This window comes from Dromiciops gliroides, chromosome 2, assembly GCF_019393635.1.
Source record: "Dromiciops gliroides isolate mDroGli1 chromosome 2, mDroGli1.pri, whole genome shotgun sequence".
Classification (NCBI taxonomy): domain Eukaryota; kingdom Metazoa; phylum Chordata; class Mammalia; order Microbiotheria; family Microbiotheriidae; genus Dromiciops; species Dromiciops gliroides.
This window is the reverse complement of record NC_057862.1, coordinates 615,416,456-615,439,549: the sequence shown is the minus strand read 5'-3', so window position 1 is coordinate 615,439,549 and position 23,094 is coordinate 615,416,456. Positions and strand designations below refer to the sequence as shown.

The 23,094-nt window shown below is 40.7% G+C and overlaps 2 protein-coding genes across 3 annotated transcripts in view; both read left to right on the top strand.

Moving 5' to 3' along the window:
- Positions 1-34: 34 nt before the first annotated feature.
- On the top strand, positions 35-9,007 carry MORN2 (MORN repeat containing 2). 2 transcript variants are annotated; one of them, XM_043988197.1, is made up of 5 exons: positions 35-115; positions 1,769-1,819; positions 2,570-2,676; positions 4,176-4,312; positions 8,475-9,007. In XM_043988197.1, exons 4-5 carry the CDS (start codon positions 4,176-4,178, stop codon positions 8,575-8,577), a joined length of 240 nt encoding a protein of 79 aa, XP_043844132.1. In that variant the 5' UTR covers positions 35-115; positions 1,769-1,819; positions 2,570-2,676; the 3' UTR covers positions 8,578-9,007. The 2 variants fall into 2 exon arrangements, with proteins under 2 accessions (XP_043844132.1, XP_043844131.1); XM_043988196.1 differs by lacking the exon at positions 35-115 and adding an exon at positions 119-247.
- A 12,859-nt stretch (positions 9,008-21,866) lies between these two features.
- The window catches only part of ARHGEF33 (Rho guanine nucleotide exchange factor 33), a 99,769-nt gene continuing 98,541 nt past the window's right edge, over positions 21,867-23,094 (top strand). The window contains 1 exon segment of the mRNA XM_043986881.1: positions 21,867-22,000. The gene's annotated coding sequence lies outside the window, so the exon portion shown is untranslated.

Genomic DNA, 23,094 nt, shown 5'->3' with positions numbered 1-23,094 from the left:
ACTTCCGGGTCAGAAAGTAGGGTGTGGGGAAGCGTCTCCCTGACGACCGAGGCGCGCGTCTGGCCCGGCTTCCTCTGGGAGTGTAGCTTGTTGGAGCCGGCGCTGCGGCGGCTCGGTGGGCGTGTGGATGCGGGGAGTGGGTGTGGGAGGGGGGGGGGTGTGATCTAGTCGCCGCCGCCGCCGCGGAGAGTCCAAAGATCTGTGACCTTCCTGAAAATGAACGAGGTGTCAGCAGAAGAATTTAAAGGTGGCCGGGGTGGGGGCGGGGCTATCCCTATCTCCAACCTCCCCCCAGTTTCCCGCGTGACACAGTGGACAAATCTCTGGACCGCCCCGGGCCTCAGTTTCACCAGCTGTTAAGCCGAGGCAGGAAGAATTGGGCTAGATGAGGGAACCTTTCCCTGCTACAGATTCCACGACCCCTCCGGTCGCCACGTCTGTAAAACAGTGGGCTGGACGGAGTAATCCACCTGGGGGCTCCTACAGCTGCTGCCACCACACCCCTCTGGGCTCCCTCTTTACTGGTGTGTCCGTGGGGTGCCCAGGAAACGGGGTGCCAAGGCTGAGTAACCATTGCCAACCCCGGTGCGCGCAGTACCACGAGAGAGGGTACCATAGAGTTATACGGTCGTAGATGTGGAGCCCGAAGGGCATCTAGTTTAGCCTCCTTATTTTCAGATGAAGAAACTGAGGCCCAGAGAGGTTGAGCCAACGTTCCAAGGTCACACACAGACAGGGGAACAAAGCTAGACTTTGAATCCACAGCCTCTGAATTCATTGTTCCATGTTGTAGCGTGGCATTTCCAAAATACAATCACTTTAATTTTGTGGGGGGGGGGGTGAGGCAATTGGGGTTAAGTGACTTGCCCAGGGTCACACAGATAGTAAGTGTTAAGTATCTGAGGCTGGATTTGAACTCAGGTCCTCCTGACTCCCCGGCCGGTGCTCTATCCACTGCGCCACCTAGCTACCCTGGGCAAGTCACTTAACCCCAATTGCCTCACTAAAAAAAAAGGATGCATACTGGGCTGAACTGTTAGGCATTGGTAGATTGTGAACTCAAGCCGAACATCTTTACAACTGTGAAGGTGTTTGGAATCTATATGGCTGTAGACTAGGAGTAGGAATTAGGGAAAGAAAGGAAAGGTGGGGTGGGTAATTCTTTGTGGTGAAATGGAAAGAGATGAGAAGGTAGTGTGATGTAATGGAAGAGGCCTTGGAGTTGTAATTAGGAAATGGTTTCAAATTCTGTATAGTTACCAACTGTCTTACTTGAGACATGCCACTTAGTATCTCTGGGTCTCTGCTTCCTCAGTTATGGAAATGATGAGGTTGGACTAGAAGACATCTCAGATCTTTTGCAGCTCTACATTGAATAAAATAATTGGGGAAAGGGGATTGTACTTGGAATATTCCAATATATATCCACTCATCTACTGACAGAAGCTCAATATAAGCCTCTGTCTCCAATATTCTCCACACTACCTCTCTATCTAATCGGTAGGACACTTCACAGGTGGTTTGACTTTGAAATTGTATAGTTATGTAAACAGAAGGCAAGAGACTTGAAATAGCTTGATGAACAAGTGGAACCTAAATGAATCTGTTGCATTATTTCCCTGCTCTAACCAAGTAGATAGTGAAGACACTCCAAGTCATTGTAACATTGTTGTAATAAGATATAGTGGGCCAATTTGTGCTAATTGTGATATACCTTGTGATATGAAAATCTTCAAGCTTAAGTAACATTTATTCTTTTTAAAAACAGACCCAGAAGTATATAAAATATACTTTATATTTCCAAATGGAGACAAATATGGTAAGAATTTCTTTTAAGTTACTTTTTATGTAAGTAAAAATTAAATAACAAGTAAAAAGTGACAGCCACAGTTTTTGTGAAACTTCTATTAAACATTTTAGGCCCCACATTAATCACATAGGAGTCAGCCTTTTGGAACACAAAGTACAGGAGGCAAAGTGGAAGATTAAAGGGTTGTTTTTGTTGTTCCCAAGCTTAGGCGTTATTACAAATGGTCCACAAATCCATATGTTCACCAAGAATTATTTTTTTTATCATATATTGGTGCAGTTAATAGAGTAAGAGACTTGAAGTAAGAAAATACCTGAGTTTTAATACTGCCTCAGACACTTCACTAGCTTGGGTATGATCCCTGGCAAGTCAGTATGTCTGTGCCTAACTTTCTTCATCTGTAAAATGTGGATAATGATAGCTCCTATCTCAGAGAGTTGTTGGAAGCTTCAAATGAGTTCATTTTTGTAAAGTGCCTTGTAAACCTCAAAGCCCAACATAAGTGCTATTATTATTATTACCACATAATATAATGTAAAGGTTTAAAAAAGGGCATACCTGAGTGGGAACTCAGCACTGGGCTTCCTGAATTTAAACCCTAGGCTCTGACAGATTTCATGACCTTGGACAGCTCACTTCCTTCTTCTCAGATCCAAGGGACAGAGGGCTATCAGAAGAGGTTCATCAAGGTACAAAATGCACATTCTGCTAAAACATTTCACTTTTGCTTCCAATCTTGGATATTTTTTCTTGTTTTAGAAGGTGACTGTACGAGAACATCTCCTGGAGTCTTTGAGAGAAATGGAGCAGGGGTACATACCACCCCCAATGGAATAACCTATATAGGGGCCTGGAAAGATGACAAAGTAATACAAGTTCTTTTCACTTTACTCAATATGCTCTTATTAGTATAGTAGTCAGAATGGGTAAATAATCCTAGTGTGGGGAATGTTGCACATGATGTCCAAAACCTAAAGAAAATTTAACTGTATAGGATGTGACCACAGACACATATGAAGGCTATAAGGAAAAGGGTTGTCCTAGTTTTGTTAGAGGTAAAGTAGGTCTAGAATTATCTGCTTATAAAGTCACTGAAATTAAGAGCAAACAAGATTAAACTACCAGACTTGAGTGAATGACAGACTCATGTCTGTACACAAAGCAGCCCTTCTTGGGGCACTCCCCCAAACTGTACTGACAACCATCTGGCTGAGTCCACAGACAGCAGCTGCTCCTTACTACTTTTAGGGTTTTGTACGGTAACCCTGATGGATTGTGATTTCTATCTTCTGAACCTTTCCCATTTGTGTGCTCTTCATTATCATTCAACCAATCGAAACTCCGTCAGTTTTTAGAAAAGGGATTTACTGAGAGAGTATATACAGAATAGTCGCTACAGAACATTCCCTTTAAACCTGAAGCACACACTCCCTTTGCATCCACAAAGTCCTGCTGGAAGTATAGATTTAGACTTGAAATGCTGTGTTAGTGAGGCATGCTTATCATGGAACAGATGTGGCTGAGGGGTGTGGGCCTGGCCCTGAAAGTCCCTTTCTCCCTTGTGGTGTAGTTCTCTGTTGGGTTCCGAGGGTCAGTGCCCTGATGGGATCCACTCACTAAGACTCACAAGCTGTCTCTTTTTGAAGCAGCCACCATCACTCCAGGGATTCCTGCTCCCACCTCTGGTTGTAGGTGGAATCTCTGATGGCATCTTTCTATCTACCTGGTTACTTGGCTATTCCCATTTTAGAATACTCCCAAGACAGGAAATGGAACCAAGGCATGTGGCATCCAGGTTGAAGAATGAGGCCCCTTCCCCACCTGGCAACTCAAAGTAGTTGCCCTCCTAGGAAAAGATTGAGAGAGATTTGGATCCTAGTTTTGAATCAGCTCCTGAAGCATCAGTTTTTTTCCAGTTCCAAAGCAAATTAGAAGACTTGACTGAAAACAAGGTCCCCAAAGTTTTTACGTGGATTCATTTGAAGCAGACAAAAAGTACCTGAACATGCTCCAAGGCCACTTAGAAACCAGGCAGGGGTTATCTGTGCAGGCTTCAAGGCAGGTGTTCTTCACCTGGGTCCTTAGATATTTTTTTTAAATAACAATTTTATTTGTATTTCAATGTAATTGGTTTCCTTAGTAATTCTATGTATCTCATGCATTTAAAAACATTGTTCTGAGAAGGGGTCTATAGCCTCACACAAATATGTTAAGAAACCCTACTTTAAGTATTGAAACCAGGTGGGGAATATTGGCAGATGCTTTAAGAATTGGCCATCATTGGCCAGTCTCTCTCAAATTTCTATAAGATCTGGGAATGCCTATTTCAATGAGTCACTATTTTTCTTTCTTTTTATCCAAACAGATGAATGGAATAGGAAGACTTGAACATTTTTCAGGAGCAGTATATGAAGGAGAGTTCAAGGACAACATGTACCATGGAACAGGGACTTACACATTCCCAAATGGAGCAAAATATACTGGAAGTTTTGTAGAAAACAGGTGAAATTTTTAAAAAATCAAATAACTCTTCATTAAACCATATTATTACTGCTTTTTCCTTTCAGAGTTGCTGTTCAGTTGTGTCTGACTCTTTGTGACCCTGTAGACTATAGCCTGCCAGTATTGTCCATGGGATTTTCTTGACAAAGATACTGGGGTGGCTTGCCATTTCCTTCTTTCGTGGATTAAGGCAAATAGGTTAAGTGACTTGCTCAGGGTCACACAGCTAGTGCATGTTTGTGTTCAAATTTGAACTCAGGTCTTTCTGATTCCAGACCCAGTCTTCTATTTACTGAGTCACCTAGCTGCCTTCCAGAGTAGTTTGTTTAAATATCACATCTACATAAAACCTAATCTTTTTTAAAAAAATTTTTGTTTTTGTGGGGCAATGAGGGTTAAGCGACTTGCCCAGGGTCACACAGCTAGTAAGTAAGTGTCAAGTGTCTGAGGTTGGATTTGAACTCAGCTCCTCCTGAATCCAGGGCTGGTGCTTTATCCACTGCACCACCTAGCTGCCCAAACATAATCTTTTAAAACAAATTTAGTTTCTAAGCATTGTTAGTCTTATTTGAGAGAAGACCAGAGAGGGAAAGACCAAAACAGGAATTATGCTTTGGGTTTCCAAAAGGAAATGCACTTTGATTCAATTTCTTTCATTTTAATTTCTAATTTTTTGTTCATGCCTTCCATGTTCAGTGCAGGACTTTTTCCATTATGAGTCTGACTTGACTTTTGTCAGGTTTCCCTTTTTGTTTGCATTGATGCTTGAGTCTGGAGTAAAATGCCAGCCTAGCTTCTAACTCTTTACATGACATCAGGAAAATTACTTAATGTCTCTGTACCGTTATTTCTTCATCTATACAATAGAGATAATAATACTTAACCTACCTGGGGAATATTAGGGAGATAAAATGAAATAATATCAAGAGAACACAATGAAAAAATTAGAAATCTCTGTATTGATCACACAATGTTTTGAATGTTGAATGTGATAGTTAAATCTTAAAGGAGATTTAACTGTACAGTAGATGTCTACATCAACATAGACTGTGGGAATTGGAGTCAAGAAGAACTGGGTTCAAATTCCCCCTCTGACACTGACTTGCTGTGTGATGATGAGGGTGTCATTTAGCCTCTCTGCTGGGCCTCAGTTTCCTTATCTGTAAAACGAGGGAGTTGGACTCAGTAACCTCTAAAGTCCCTTCCCTCTCTGGTCTATGGTCATATGATCCATATGGTGGCTGTCTGCAGACAGATTGTTCTATTCTTGTAGAAATAGAGTGAGATAAAATAGGTGTATAATGTGCCAATGAAGTTATTGAAAGTAGGAGCAAATGAGGTTAAACTAGCACACTTGGGCAGATGACAGACTCACAATGTAAAGCAGCGTGAAAAGAACATGTAAAACCAGCAACACTTATTTGGGAGATATAAATAGATGCACATGTTTTATACGAATTCTCTAGAGGGAGAAGCAGCATAATAGAGATTTATTAGAATATAATTAATGATTTTGTTTTGTCATGTTTAGCTTTTCAGGAACAGTTCTATGCTATACTCTTCTGTTGTTTGTGCCTGTGTGTACGCCTAATACAAAGGAGAAGATTTGTGCAATTGTCTAATTCAGATAAAAAACTTTCACCTAAAATATTCTGATAATTGAAGTCAAAGTGATTATTGGGGTTGCTATGAATTTTTCAGATAATTGCCTCTGTTTTTTTTACTTCACCAGGTTCCTGTGTGGCTGTAGCAGATGATGGCATTTTTTTATCTGTAGAAAAGATGGGAGCAAAATAAGTTAAATTCTAAGTTATAAAAATGGTACCTTTCTAAGTGTGTGTATATATATATATATATGGAAAAATAATAGTAAATGTTAAAAGACCAGGGTTCTACAAGGCAAACTCTTGCATCCAATATCATGGCAACCTATTGGACAGGGGTTCAAACCAGCTTTAGTGAAACCAAATAGAAACAATATTTAAGGTTTTTTTAAATTTAAGAAAATCCCATGAAATGTTTTAGCAATGAAAAGAATATTTAGGTGAACCCATGGCCCAGGGACTGTTTTTTCACGAACCGGGTTAAGTCTTGGGAACACTCTCAAATAAATCTGTATTTGGCTCCTGCTCCCATGTCAGGATCTCCCCTGGGAGCATTGCTATCTGCCTCATGACTAGGTCACCATGACAAAAGGAAAAAGTCACTCAGGTCCTTTGCAGCGTTCCAGCTAAGAATATCTTAAATATAGTGTAAACTTTATTTAACTTGAAGGAGCCCACAGAAGAAGGGGCTTGCACCCAAGGCTCCGTGGTGAGCCTCCACACTCTACCCACCATGACCCTGGAGAGTTAGCATCCTGCCTGCTGGGACTGAGGGCTCTGCAGAGGGGAGACACCCAGGTCACTGGAAAGGCAGGTGGCCCACCCCCAGAGTGAGCCTAGGAACATCCCCCAGGGACTCCCCAGCAAGAGGGTAGCATCCAGTATTGCAGGAGTCTGTGGCTTCCTCCTGGATTCTCCCAGAGAATGGTTCACTCTTCCACGTGGAGTCGCTTCAGCTCTACCTGGGCCACTTTATCCCAGCACTCCCTCCTCTGGATCCAGAACACTTGCTCTTTTAATTACTCTGCCTACCGAGGAAGTCTTCTTTACTTCCACCTGTTCCCATGTCCGTAGCTCCTGGCTCACCCAGAAAACTCCTTGCCATTGTTACTGTCTCCACCAGCTGGACTGCATGGCTCTCTCCTCTCCTGGGATTATGTGGTTCTTTAGAGAAGGGTCAGTGTTGCATGGGCATGCAGGCTTCTCCCCAGGAAATCAGTCTATATATCACAGGCTTCTTTTCTGGTTGGCTCAGCTCTGATTCTCTGTGTCTGTCTGGAGCTTTCTAGACCTCATTTCAAAGATTAGTGCAAGGGTAGATGACCAGTCATAACTCAATCTCATCCTCAAATGTTTGTTTGTTTGTTTGTTTTGTGGGGCAGTGAGGGTTAAGTGACTTGTCCAGGGTCACACAGCTATTGTGTCAAGTGTCTGAGGCTGGATTTGAACTCAGGTCTTCCTGAATCCAGGGCTGGCACTTTATCCATTGCGCCACCTAGCTGCCCCCTCTCATCCTTAAATGCAATGTTAAAGGACCCAGAATACCCAGGACAAGTTGAGTTTATACTTTATCAGGAGTTAGAGGAGTTCATCTTATTGAGAAGATTTTACCACTTGTTAAGGAGACACAAGAAGGATTCAGGATTCTCTCTCCTCTGCCACCCCCACTCTCCCATTTGGTGGCCAAGTTACCAGCTACAGAACTAACCTTGAGTTCACAGGGTCTGCTCCTTTCTATAGCTCTCCGTTGCCAGGGTCTTCCTTTTTCTGCTCCTAGAGACCGTGTCCTTACTCCCTGTGTTTGTCTGCCTGTAGTGTGCCTTGAACTGTCTGTGACAGACTCTTCCTCCATCTGACTCTCTGATGAGCTGTTTCCTGGTTGACTAGCTCTGATGCTCCGTGCTCATAGTGGGGGGGGGGGGGGGGGAGAGGGGGAGGGGGAAGGGGAGAAAGTCCCAAAGAGGTGAAAGCTTAGTTTTTCACCTACTGGGTCCTGCCTCCATTCAGCCAGCCAGACTGCTGACTTTTGCAGGGCTTGGATGTTTGAAATCCTATGAGGATTTGTCCCATTTTTGGATCATTTAATGAAATCCTTTCCTTCTACCTAAATCAGAGCCGTGCTCATACTTTAAGGGATAATAGAATGTTAACACATCAAAAACTCATTATCTGTCTGTATCCCATATATCACCTATGCTGAGGGACAAGGGACTGGCTAGAATAAAATCCTTCCTGGAACCCTACACTAACCTTACATTTTTTTTGGGGGGGGCAGGGCAAAGAGGGTTAAGCGACTTGCCCAGGGTCACACAGCTAGTAAGTAAGTGTCAAGTGTCTGAGGCTGGATTTGAACTCAGGTCCTCCTGAATCCTGGGCTGGTGCTTTATCCACTGCACCACCTAGCTGCCCCATGACCTTATATTTTGATATCAGGTCAGAGTTTGAAACAGGAAAAGAAATAGGTGTCTAGGGCCCAGAGTGCATCAGTTTTGCCAGGGAAACAGATACTTCTGACCAGAGCATGTCATATTAACCACCTTACATTGTTACTGTTTCAGGGTGGAAGGTAAGGGAGAATATACTGACATTCGTGGACTGGAATGGAGTGGTACCTTTCATTACACAGCTGCGCCTGGGCTGAAACTAAAGCTACAGATGTAGAAGGTCTCTAAAGTGAAATAATAATGTTCATGTTGATGTTAATCATAAGCAATTATGGCCAAGTGTTTTCATTAAAAGTTTCATATGTTACTTACTGTACTGTGAGTTATCCAATAAAATCATCCATCCATTTCTCTCATTGCAACTTTATTTTCAGAATTTTGGAGATAGTTTGATATAAGTTCTGAGTGGGGTTCCATCAGTTAGGGAACAGAGGAATGCATTGACATTGATGATATCTGTTACACATCTTTTTGGTAAAATCTGTGATTCTACTTAAGCCAACCTTTCATGTTATATTCCCTTAAGAGAATATAAGGGAATATTGTACTATACAAAATGACAAGAGCAATTCAGAAAATGCTGGGAAAATTTGTATGAATTAATGGAGAGTAGAGAGAATAGAAATGAGAACAATATATACAATGACCACATTAAAATATATATATATATATATATATATATATATATATATATATATATATATAAATAACCCAGATGCTGCTGAACTTGGATGAAATGTAATGACCAGTGTTGGACCCAGAGATCGGTCTGACCCAGTTATTTTGTCATTTGGTTTCTGCTCCAGTTTGTCTTTATTGTAAGGGAGGACCAAATGTATATTGGGAACACGCACACATCTTAAAGGGCATGAATAAACAAAAAATATTAATTGGAAGAAACATTTTTAAAAGTTCCAAGAAGCCCAACTTGAGGCAGCCCATTCTAATAAACCAAATACATAATGCATAGGGGAGAGCTATTTCTTGAAATTTCTGTGTGATCTTGGGAAAGTCAATTATCAACTTGGTACTTTAATTTTCTCCTGTAAAAAGGTGTGTATTCATTTTGTGAGAAAATAATGGGTTTTGGGATGCCCAGAGGCCCCTCAAGAGGATAATATTGGGATTGATTAGATTGACTTTGCTGATTAATTCACTTAAAGTTTGATTGGAACCACACCTACCTGAGAGCCTGGCTCTCAGGGGGTGTGTTCTCTGAACCTCTGACCTCAGCACCATCCTCAAATCTAGTGAACCAATGGATTTCGGTGATGCTGGCCAATTAGCTTGGAGCAGTGTATGGGGGCCACCTCTTGTCAGAACCCAGAGGTAGCTTCTTCTCTCACAGGTAGGGGAACTTTCTCTTTTTGGCCTGGGACTCCGAGGTGGTGGCTAAATAGGTTTCTTAATTTTCTGAGCCAGGTGTTCTATCTTTACTAATACCTAATATGCTTTAATAAATGCTTAATGCCCCCAAACTGGTGCTAAAGCTTCTGATTTATAAGTAGCAATATATTAGAAACCCCAGCTAATTTTCCCCAAACTTGGGACAGAAATAAGTTGACCACATAAAGTTTTACACACCGCAATATGCATCTTCAGCATACTATGTAACTACAGAGGAAATCTGAAGATTAAGAACAGTAAGAACTGAAAAGTTCTTTTATGTCTCAAAATTACGTTTATTTATACATGTGCATGTGTATATAAAATAATAGAATTTTAAAATGAGAGCTACTTATACTCATACTGTCGAGCTGGGTTTCTAGGGCAGGGCTGCTACATCTCCCCTCAGGATTCCAAGGATAGCCCTGAAGAGTTTTAGCATAGATTATCGTAGTGCTGAGCACATAGTAGGTGCTCATTAAATGCTCATTGGGGAGAGGTGATCGATTATTTCAAATGACCTCTACCTTTGTATTTAACTGTAAGAAAAAAACCACAATATTACGAAAGCACACTTACCCTTCAATGATCAAGTGGATTTGTGATCTCATTTTTGTCCATTGGTACAAATAATAATAGCCTATGTGAACATTCTTGTGTGATTCTTATCCCTGTCTTCCTGTAAGTCCTTCATATATGCCAGAGGGAATCTGACAAAGCAGGACAGCTTTGGAACTGTGTCGTTTGAAATTATATGGGGGTGCCTGTATCTGTCCTGTTTTAGGGAACTTAGCTGGGGTTTCTAATATATTGCTACTTATAAATTAGAGGCTTTAGCACCCGTCTTTGGCTTTAAGCATTTTTTAAATCATATTAAATATTAGTATAAAGAGAGCACATGGCTCTGAAAGTTCAGAAGCCCTACATTACCTAGGATAGCATCCCAGGCCAAGAGAGCACGTGCAAGAAGAGAGAGGGAGAGAAGAGAGCAACCCCATTTCTTCCTAAGGATTTTATCCTCTCTCAGGTAAAGGCGGGTTACTGTGCTTTGACCCAAGCTAATTGGCCAGTAACATTTAAGTCTATTGATTGACATGACTTGGGGGGAGGGGGTGTCACCAAGGCGAGTTAACTTCATTTAGGTAGTCAGGAAGGTCAATCTACATTTCTTTTGCAATTCTTTTGACTCTGGGCTGGCCCTGAAAAACCAGCCAGAGTTCTTGCCTGCATATGTGTGTGTGTGTGTGTGTGTGTGTGTGTGTGTGTGTGTGTGTGTGTGTGTGTGTATGGGTGTTTCTGAGTCCCCCAAACACCCCACTATTAATAATTTTCTCACAGAATTCACATGTTGAATTTATGTATTTAAAATGAAAAACAAGCTGTAAATGATTGAGATTTTTGGTGTTATGTATAATCTACTTTTTCTCTTCTATGTATATATAGGTATTCATTTTATTTGATGTTTGTAAAGTTCATAATAAAAAGTCTAAAAATAAGTAATCTTCCATATATTATCTTCCTACCTTGATCTTCCTTTATTTATTTTTGTTTTGTTTTGTTTTTTGCAGGGCAATGGGGGTTAAGTGACTTGCCCAGGGTTACACAGCTAGTAAGTGTCAAGTGTCTGAGGCCGGATTTGAACTCAGGTACTCCTGAATCCAGGGCCGGTGCTTAATCCACTACGCCACCTACCTGCCCCTTCCTTTATTTTAATACTTCATGGATATGAATACAAGACTTTAGCTGTCCTTCTATTATCCTTTACTCCTATTAGATGATGTATCCATATCTTTTCCCCCCAGGTATGTATGTCATTGATGATATCTGTTACACACCTTTTTGGTGAACTCCTTGATTCTACTTAACCCAGCCTTTCACGTTTGTTGCACTTTGGGTCACCTGTAATTTTGAGGCTTTGGAGCTCGCAGTGTTTCATGATTTACAGTCATAGAACAAAGTGGAAGAATATTAGTGTTTAAAAGATGGGATATTGTGGCCTAGAACAGCTTGGGATCATTAAGAATTCTGTAAAGTTGGCCAAGGGTGATCCTGCCCAATTTCTCTCAGCTGTTTCAATTCTGTGCCCACTGGTAAATCCCTCTGCAGCAACTGTCCAAGAGAGCTGCATTGCTGGACTAACTCAGTGCCTACCTGCATGTTATAAACTGGGCAATAAATTAAAAAATTTTTTTTAAAACTCATTCTGTGTTCCCAATGTTAGTGTCTAGTCTGTGATCATGGATCTCACTGAGGAAATTCTGCAATATTATGTATGAGCTGCAGTGCAATCCACACAATATCTAAAGAATCTCGTAACAAATAAGAAATACCTTTCCTATTTAGAAATAGCACCTAAGTTATGTTTGAAAAAAACTAGGAGTTCTAAAAGGCAATGGTGAGGAAAGCATTCATGTTTGATATTGGGGGACCCCAAGTATAATGGCATTGGGGGGGGCATGAAATTTGGTGGGTTTAAAATTTTTAAACATTAATTTAAAACAATTTTGAGTTCCAAATTCTCTCCAGCCCTTCTCTCACCCATTGGGAAAGCAAGCAATATTATAGGAGATGGAAGAACAGTAAAGAAGTTGGCTGGAATGGACAGAATTAGGTGGAGAGTGGGTATGTAGAGGTTAATATGTGTAAGGGCCAAATTTAGTATGGGGAGAGTTAATTGGGTGGCTCACCATAATATTGGAGTATGAAAGGAGATTAACAGCTTCTTTCAAAAAACAAAACAGGGTTTATTAATGGGAACAAACTTAAAACACAAGTAAGGTTAATAAAGCTAGGGACAATGAAAAAGGGAATAGGGGAAGGAAAAAAATAAGAACTGCAAACCCACCACCACCTGGTAAAAGAGTACCAGCTGCGCAGCATCCCTCTCCCTCTCTCCCTTTTGCCCAAAGTGAGTTCTCCTCCCTTCCCTCTCCCAGAAGTCCCCTCTTCCATAGGAAACAGGACCGTCCACACACACACAGCCCCAAGCTAATTGGCTGGCAGCCTTGATTGACAGAACAGGCGGCTCTACAGAGAGAAGTTCCTGGACCCCGAAGACCACCTGACTTGTCCTCACCAGGTTTCTTGTCATGGCGGGGCTTTCCTCATTATAATTTGGCCAGGCCCATGTAGGCATGCAGGTGTCTGGCATAAGGTCAGCATGCACAGGCACACTCCAGGGTTTCCAATTCTAGCCAAAGATGGGGTCATAGAAACCCCAAATCACAATTCCTCACATATGAAATAAATTAGAAAATTAGGTGGGAGCCATATATATCATATATTTTAACTTTGAGGCAAAAATGAGTCGCTGAAGATTTTTGAGAGGGAGAGTGACATGCTCTGATTGGTTTTTTATTAATATCAATTTGAACACCATGTGGAGAATGGTTTGGAGAGGCTAGAGAGCAGTAGAGGGGAGTCAGCTTGCAATGGAGAAGTCAGCTTGTATGGAGAAGAGTGGGACTTGAAATGGCAGCAATGAGTGTAGGCTTTTTTTTTTTTTTTTTTCAAAAGCAGTTTGGTCGGGGCAGCTAGATGGCGCAGTGGATAGAGCACCGGCCCTGGAGTCAGGAGTACCTGAATTCAAATCCGGCCTCAGACACTTAACACTTACTAGCTGTGTGACCCTGGGCAAGTCACTTAACCCCAATTGCCTCACTAAAAAACAAAAAAACAAAAAAAACAAAAACAAAAGCAGTTTGGTTGTGAAATAGAGGAGTAATATAGAAAATAGCTGGAGAGGATGGTTAAATCATGTTAGGGTTTTTTGGGGGCAGGGGTTTGTTTTGTTTTTTGTCATTTTTGGATAGAGGCATATGACTATATAGATAGGTGGTAGAAAAAGAGTAAGTGGTTAAGGAAAGATGGAAGATATGAGAGAGGGCAAGCTCCACATGAACTGGGAGAAGATGAGATCAAGAACATAGTTGTAGGAGACAACTAGGTGGCACAGTGGATAAAGCCCTGGCCCTGGACTCAGGAGCACCTGAGTTCAAATCTGACCTCAGACACTTGACACTTACTAGCTGTGTGACCCTGGGCAAGTTGCCCTGCAAAACAAAAACAAAAAAACACACACACACAAAAGAACACAGTTGTAGGAGCTGACAGTGGCAAGAAGAAAGACCACTTATTTCTCTGAGGAAAGGGAAAGAGATTTGTGTGGCAGGACCAAAAAAACTTGAACTGTTAACAATGCTTTCCATTTCTTTGTAGTTCTATGGTTCTTATTTTGTGTAAAAGTAAATGGTTTTGTTTCTTAGAATTTTGTAACTTTAGGGGCAGCTAGGTGGCACAGTGGATAGAGCACTGGCCCTGGAGTCAGGAGGACCTGAGTTCAAATCTGGCCTCAGACACTTAACACTTACTAGCTGTGTGACCCTGGGCAAGTCACTTAACCCCAATTGCCTTAAAAAACACACACACCAAAACCCAAAAATTTTGTAACTTCAAGAGCCATATTTCTTTACTTTGTAATCCCCAAATAGAAATGAATTCCTTGCTAAAGAATATATACATGTGTATATACAATTATACAAAGCTCTACTAATAAGTTAGACCTTAGTCCCTTTGTTAGAATCTTTGTGTATTGGGAATTTGCTCCCTTTCCTCTCTGGAATCTGAGTGAAGGTTACTTCGCATATAGAATTCCAAAAGGAAAAAATAAAACATTAACACCTCAATAAATCCTTGATTCTTCCTCTCTCTCTCTCTCTCTCTTTCTTTCTTTTTTTTTTTTTAGTGAGTCAGTTGGGGTTAAGTGACTTGCCCAGGGTCACACAGCTAGTAAGTGTTAAGTGTCTGAGGCCGGATTTGGACTCAGGTACTCCTCATTCCAAGGCCGGTGCTCTATCCACTGCACCACCCAGCTGCCCCTAAATTCTTGATTCTTTTTTTTCTTTTACAACTAACATGTATTTTATTTTTTCCAGTTACATGGAAGGGTAGTTTTCAACATTCATTTTCATAAGATTTAGAGTTCCAAATTTTTCTCCCTCCCTCCCTTTCCTCTTCCCACCACAAGATTGCAACCAGGTTATATATGTACAATCCACAAGTATTCTTTTTATCAGTTCTTTCTATGGGAGTGCATAGTAAGCTTCCTCATTAGTTCCTTGGGATTGTCTTGGATCATTGCATTGCTGAGAGTAGTTAAGTCATTCACAATTGCTCATTGAATAATACTGCTGTCACTATGCACAATGTCTTCCCATCTCTGCTCACTTCACTATACATCAGGTTTTTCTGGGATCATCCTGTTTGTCATTTCCTATAGCACAAGACCATTCCACTACAATCATATAGCACAGCTTTTTCCATCATTCTTCATTTGATGGACATTCCCTTGATTCTCAATTCTTAGCTTCCACCAAGAGTTGCTATAAATATTTTTTGTACAATTTCCCCCCCTTTTCTCTTTTTCATGATTACTATTGTTAACTCTTTCCCTTCCATCCTATTCCCTTCCCCATGATATTTATTCTATTATCCTTCTTCTTTCATCCTATCACTCTTCAAAAGGGATTTGCTTCTGTCTGTCCACTCCCCCACTCTGTCCTTCCTTCTTTTGCCCCTCTCTCTTTATCCCCTTCCCCTCCTATTTTCCTGCAGGGTTAGAGAGATTACTCCACCCAATTGAGTGTGTACATTATTCCCTCCTTGAGCCAATTCTGATCAGTATTAGGCTCATTTACTGCCCACATTAAACAGATTACTCCACCCAATTGGGGGGGGGGGTGTTAGTCCCTCCTTGAGGCAGCTCTGATGAATTAAAGGTCTTTGAGCCTTTTCTGATGAGTGTAAAATTCATTTACTGCCCTGCTCCTCTCCCATCTCTTCCCCCACTCCATAAGCCTTTTCCTGTTTCTTTCATGTAGGATTTCACCTCTGCCCTTCCCCCTCCCCAGTGCATTCTCTTCACCCCTCAATTTAACCCTAAAGATATCATCACCTAGCTAGGTGACACAGTGGACAAAGCATCACCCCTGGACCCAGGGGGATCCCAACCAAAACCTGGCCTCAGACACAAGACAGTCGGTCACTGTACCACCCCAGGTATGTCCCCCAGCTCCAGTTTTTTATGGTTCTCTAGGGTCTTGTATTTGAAAGTCAAATTTGCCATTCAGTTCAGGTCTTTTCATCACAAATGCCTGAAAGTCCTCTTTTTCATTAAAGTTCCATTTCTTCCTCTGCTGGGTAGGTGATTCTTGTTTGTAATCCCAATTCCTTTGCCCTCTGGAATATCATATTCCATGCCCTCTGGTCCTTTAATGTAGAAACTCCTAGATCTTGTGCTATCCTGACTGGGGCTCCACAGTAGCTGAATTCTTTCTTTTTGGCAGCTTGCAATATTTTCTCCTTGACCTGAGAGCTCTGGAATTTGGCTATAATATTCCTAGGAGTTTTCCTTTTGGGATCTCTTTCTGGAGGTGATTGGTGGATTCTTTTAATTTCGATTTTAGCTTCTTCTTCTAGAATTTCAGGGCAATTTTCCCTGAGAATATCTTGGAAGATGATGTCTAAGCTCTTTCCTTGATCATGGTTTTCAGGTAGACCAATAATTTTCAAATTATCTCTCCTGGACCTATTTTCCAGGTCAGCAGTTTTTCCCAGAAGATATTTTACATTGTCCTCTGTTTTTTTATTCATTTGGATTTGCTTTATTGTGTCTTGGTTTCTCATAAAGTCACTGGCTTCCATTTGTTCAGTCCTCATCCTTAGGCAGTTATTTTCATCAGAGAGCTTTTGTACCTCCTTTTCCATTTGGCCAATTTAACTTTTCAAGCTGTTGACTTTTTTCTCATGTCTTTCCTGCATCACTCTCATTTCTCTTTCCATTTTTTCCTCTATCCCTCTAACTTTATCTTCAAAGTCCTTTTTTGAGCACCTCTATGGCCTGAGATCAATTACTATTTTTCTTGGAAGCTTTAGATATAGGGGCCCTATATGCCTAATGTTGACATCTTCCTCTGAGGGTGAACCTCGGTCTTCCTTGTTACTGAGGAAACTTTCTATAGTCCTTACCTTTCTCTGTCTGCTCATCTTGCCTTTCTTTTACTTGACTTTTAGCTTCTTAAAGTGGGGCACTGTTTCCAGGCTGCAGTATCCCAAGCTTAAGAAGTCCCAGGTGGTATGATTTAAGGAGGATCAGGTTCTTCACTTGCCTGGCCTGTTCCCTGGTCCATAGATGACCCCAGACCAAATTGCTAATCAACCAGCTTTATGTGTTGTGGTTGTTAGCTCCGATGAGTCTGTGCCTCTCCCTCACCTGGGCCACTGCTACTAAAGCCTACCTCCTGGTTCTCAGCAGGGGTGAAAAATCCAAGTTCTGCCTCAGCACCAGCATAGACCCCTGTAGTCTTCCCCCTGCCCAGGGCTCAGCTTTCTCACCAGATTGTGAGCTTAGTTCCAGATGACACTGGTGCTTCAGCTGATTCAGAGGCTCCGGGGGTCTCCTTCTCTGGTGAGGCCTTCCTGGGACTGGATCTGTGTCAGGGTGACTATGGGGTTGGGCTCGACCCCTGTATAAGCACAGCAGTTCCCTCCTTCTGACCTTCCAAGCCGTTCTTGGTTAGAAGATGATTTCAGCACATTCTTCTGTGAGTTTTGCTGCTCTGGGCATTTTCCTATGGCATTATTTGGATGTTTTTTGAAACGATTGTGTCATGAGTTTGAGAGCTCACTGCCTTTCCTTCTCCATCTTCACCTCTTTGGGCTGAGATTAGAAAGCCTTGGGCCCTCAGGGTTTTTTCTGTCGGAGGGGCTAATGCACCTCCCCCTCTGCTTCAGCTGAGCAGAAAAGCCCCATGGGCTAAGATGCCAGGTCAGACAGCTGGGGGGGAAAAGCCCCAGCTCCCTCCACCCTGAGAGGATCTATCCAAGAGATCCCCGCCTCGTCCAGGCCAGCCTCTGGCATAGCCTGTGCAGAGGTCCCTGGGTGCACAGCAGGGGCACAGGCCCCTGGAGCCCTGGGTGTGGTATGCACGGGACGCTCAAGCATCTCCCCCCCATTCGCAGCCCTGGTTCGGCTGGGGGATTAGCTTGGTGTGTGGGGGGGCACGGGAAGCCCCGAGATTTGAGTAGAGAGAAGGAAGATATATATACCGGGGAGTTAGACAGTAAAGGAGAATGCTAAAGAAGACAGTGAAAGGGGGAGGCGGAAAGATTAAGAGAGGAGAGGACTCTGGAGACTAGAGACACTGAGAGGAAGCCAGAAGATTAAGAGGTTGGAGAAGACAGACAGGGAGGCTGCTACTAAATCCTTGATTCTTGAAAGAATAACTCAAGGGGGCAGCTAAGTGGCACAGTGGTAAAGCACTGGCCCTGGACTCAGGAGTACCTGAGTTCAAATCTGGCCTCAGACACTTGACACTTACTAGCTGTGTGACCCTGGGCAAGTCATTTAACCCCCATTGCCCCACCAAAAAAAAAAAAAGAATAACCCAAGACCCATCAAATTATGGGTGATAGAGATAACATTCTTCAGGTATTTGCTAGATAATTGGCATTTATAATTTGTTATTTGTCCCTTACTTTTTGCTATCACCCTTAAAGCCAGCCCTCTTTTCCCACTAATTTAACAGTGTCAGATGGACCATGACATCATAGATAAGAGCCTCTGTATCTTCCTTGTTAGCAAATCTTAGGAAAAGCAGAAAGCATTTTAGTCCCATAGTCTCATCCCATCCTACCAATACTATGTCCCAATGCTATGCCCAAAGCATAAATCTGGAAGTGTACTTAGCTCCTAGAAGTTCCATAAAGATGGGAGCATCTTTAATATATATTTGTATCAGAAATGAGACTTTTCTTCCATAAAAGAGGAAATTAAAAGCAATTTTGGAGCGGTCACACCACCCCAATCTGGAGAAATGTTTCATGATCACCCTAGTCTGAAAGCAGAATTGGAAGCCCGCAATATTCCACTCCCATCTTCAGCTGATTGTAAAGTATTTCTTTTAACAAATCTCTTTTGAACTCTTAAACCTTGTATGTGGGTTTCTTTTTCTTCTTCCCAAGGCTGATGCTTGGGTTACTACATAATCTTTCAATTTGTAGAGTCACTTGGAATAGAGAAAGGGACTGAAATGAGCAGGAGAAACTCATAGTATCCTTGTTTTCATGCTAATTGCTGTTCTGAACAGTCCTAATTGATGCTGTGGAATGACAAAGATGAGTTTCAAGGTATGGAGTAGAAATGATAAGGGAAACCACAAGACATGGTCTTTCCTCCTCCAGTGAAGTAGCAGGTAAGGTCCCATGCTAAGAGGGAGAGTGAAGGAAGGAGTATAGAAGACTTGAAGAGAAGGGAAAAAGTTTGGAATAGGTAATATGACTAGAGTCAATCAGGGAAGAAGAGAATTGCTGGACAGCAGTGAGAACCCAGTTAAGATTAGACAACATAAACTTGAAGTTAATATAGTTGGCACAATTGTGTGAATTTATTCAGCAGTATTCTGCAGCAGGTAAGTATGGAAGGGGAAGGCAGATCGGGGATAAAGGAGAGGGCAAACCAGGTAGGAGTTCAACAAAGTATGAATGGTGATAATACAATGGGGCAGGAGGCAGGAGATTCAAGGATAGCTATTAGTACATACTTGAATTGGTCAGTAATAGAGTCAAGGTGGTGAAAGGAAGCTAGATGGGTGATGAATGGGTATTGGACTCAGGAAGACCTGAATTAAAATCTTGACTCAGACACTTAATATAACCCTTGGCCAGGCATTTCCTCTCTAAGCCACATTTTCTTGGTCTGTAAAATGGGGATAATAATAATAATAGTAATAGTAATAATGCCTACCTCAGGGCCAGCTAGGTGGCACAGTGGATAAAGCACTGGTCCTGGATTCAGGAGGACCTGAGTTAAAATCTGACCTCAGACACTTGATACTTACTAGCTGTGTGACCCAGGGCAAGTCACTTAACCTTCGTTGCCATGCAAAAAACCAAAACCAAATAAATAAACAATACCTACCTCACATCAGTGGCATGAAGATCAAATGATATAATATTTATAAAGAGCTTTGCAAGCTTGAAAACAATATATAAATGTTAGTTATTATTATTATTCATTAACTATTAAACAAGAGCAATTCAGGGGTGATGGATTGGGTTACCAGGAATGAGATCAAAGTGAGGAAGAATAGATTTAGGAGTAGTGGGGCATAGGTCAAAATAGAAAGATAGGTGGCTATGACTGAAAAGAAGAATTTCAGAGTTCTGAATCCTGGAAGTGGAATAGTTATGGGTGCCAATCAGATCAAGGTTATGATTATCCCTCTGTGTGGCTGATGTCAGGGGAAAATGGAAGTCATTGGAGTTGAAGAGGTTGATGAAAATGGTAAAATGGGAATAATAATGATTATAATAATAATAATATCTACTTCACATCAGTAGCATGAAGATCAAATGATATAATATCTAAAATGGTTGTTTAAGGCAATATGAATGTGAAAGTCTTCCCACATATCTCCCAATTCTTCATATTCATCATAGCATAATAATATTCCATTAATTCATGTCACAAGGGTGATATGTTTGAGCATAAGAACTGGCCCCCTATGGTTCTGGCCCCTTCACTCATATTATACTCTACCATGCAGTTTGTTCAGCTATTCTCCAATTATTAGGTGCAGTTTTTTTCCTATTTAAATAGTGTTGTTATGAATATTTATATACATTTGTCTTATGTGGATAGATGGATGGATAGATGGAATAGTTGGATAGACAGATAGATAGTGTATAAACACAAACACACATACATCTTTTTCTCTTGTCAAGTATCTCAAATTATGAATCCAGTAGTTAGATTGTTGAGTCCAAGAATATCAACTATTTTTTTTTTTTTTAGTGAGGCAATTGGGGTTAAGTGACTTGCCCAGGGTCACACAGCTAGTAAGTGTTAAGTGTCTGAGGCCGGATTTGAACTCAGGTCCTCCTGACTCCAGGGCTGGTGCTCTATCCACTGCGCCACCTAGCTGCCCCATATCAACTATTTTTTACAGAATTCCAAATTATTTTCTAGAATGGTTGGACTGATTCACAGCCTCATCAGTGAACCAGTGTGCCTATCCTTTCATAGGCCTTTCAACGATGAATTTTTCCATCTCTGATGGGTGTGAATAGATTCCTCAGAGTTGTTTTAATTCTCGTTTATCTGTTTACTAGTGCTTTTGAACGATTTTTAAAATGGTTGTCGATAGATCATGCTTTTTCCTTTGAAAACGATCCATATCTTTTTCCACAAATCACTTAGGGAATAATTCTCAATTAGTAAAGCAATCTTTATGAAAACTCAGCAGTGTTTAGGATCTCTTTGGAAGAAAATATAAGCTGTTACAGTATCATTATCAGTTAAAACTTATTTCCTCTGGGATATAAAACACATTATTGGGTATTAATAGAATCACAGTCTTTGCACAGAAATTGATCTTGAAAATTGTCTTGTGGACCCTTCTCCCCCTTCCCCATTTTACAAATATGGGAAACTTAGTCCCAGAGAGCTGAAATTACTTTCCCAAAGTCCCATAGGTAGTGGGTAGCAAATCTGGCTCCAAATCTAAGATTAATTTCCACTATACCATACTTATTGATATTAATATTATATATTATCATTGTGATAGGCACTCCAAAGGAATAAAGTCAGGGTGACTAAAAGAAAGTATAAAAAAGTTCAAAGAGATATAAGGACATAAAGAATAGCATCAAAAATTCTAAATAATGATTTTTAAGGAAATAACTACATTGAAATGTATCAGTTTTCTTTATATTTTGCTTCTCAATGTCACTTTTTCAAATTGACTTTCCCCTGTAAATATCACTCTAACAAAGAAGCTGATTTATGTAAGAGCACCAGAGAGTGAAAACAATTTTTCAAAGTTTACTCTTTAAATATTAACTTTTTAGTGCTTAAAATGATTTCAAAATACAAAGCTTTCCCTTTTTTCTTTTTTTCCAAAAAAAAAAATAATCAAAGTCATTAACTTTTCATAGGTCTCTTTTTGTTCTATGAAATTCAACATAGTTCAGTTTTATGATCAGTTGATGCTAGGATTTGACCTAGAGATTATATAATGGGAAGAGACATTAGTTATCCCTGCATTTAAAGTCACTGATTAGTATGTCACAGTCTCATTTCAGGGTAAGTCAAACAAGCTAGCTCTCTACTGCTGCTCTTTTTATTTTTGCATTAATTTCTCGCTCATATAAACTCTGATCCTGAGAAGAATTTAATCATAGCAACTATTGTAGGGGTAAGTGGATATTCTTTTTATGTGCTTTGAATGATTTTAAAAGAGGGATTTTTTTTTTTTCAAAAAAAGAAAAACCAGGTGTTTATTGGACTGTTTACCGATTTAAATTCAAAATGCATCAACTGATATGCCAGGTAGCCATTTAAGGGTCAGATTTCTAATTAAATGTAGCAATGTGTAAAATAGTTTCATGGACTGAGAATTTTGGGGAGGACATGGGCAAGAGTCAAGCAGGATGAGAGGATATGAATGATTTCTCATCTCCATGGTTGGAAAAAGCACCCACATCAGTGAGACCACAGATCTAAGAAGGTATAAAATCATTTTTTCTATTATCTCTTGCTAAAATGCTGCAATCTTTTTCTGTTAGTTTCTGCTATCTTAATTGAATGTTGAAAGAACTGGAGTTTTATACATCTATCGATGATAATGAGTAGGGGCAGAATTAGATGGTCAGAGAGATCATAAAGAAAAACTTCCCCATTGGAGCATGATAGCAAATCAAATATAATCTATAATATAAATATAACCTGTCTATAATATAATATAATTATAATTTATATCCACACCATCTTGTAGTGTTGTCTGAATGCAATTTCCATTTATGCAGAAATTTGGAAAACTTCTTTATATTTACATCTGATTAAGGATGGAGAAATGGAATGAATAGTTGAAGAGATTATACTGGTAGACACCCTCACTCATAGCAGCAAGCAGTTTAAGGATTTTGGATAGTTTACTTAAGAATCATCAGCACAAAGCTATTTATTATTGGGAAGAAACTGGATGGAGGGATGGATAGAGTTTCCTTTAGTTTGCTACAATATTCAAAGTATCTTTATCAATGAATGCCATTGTAAAGCACATTTTGGGGGCAGGTTTAGAAAAAACTACAAGCTACATATCCCTTCATTCAGGGAAATGAAGTCTTTATCACATCAATAGTATTAGAATCTTGACATCTGAACAGTAAACATATTCTAAATATCTAGCAACTCATTTTTGTAACATTTTGTGGGCTATTAAAAAAGTCCCTTTATGTCTATAAATATTGACCATTATAATTAGGAAGTAGAGATTGTCGGTTGTGGTTA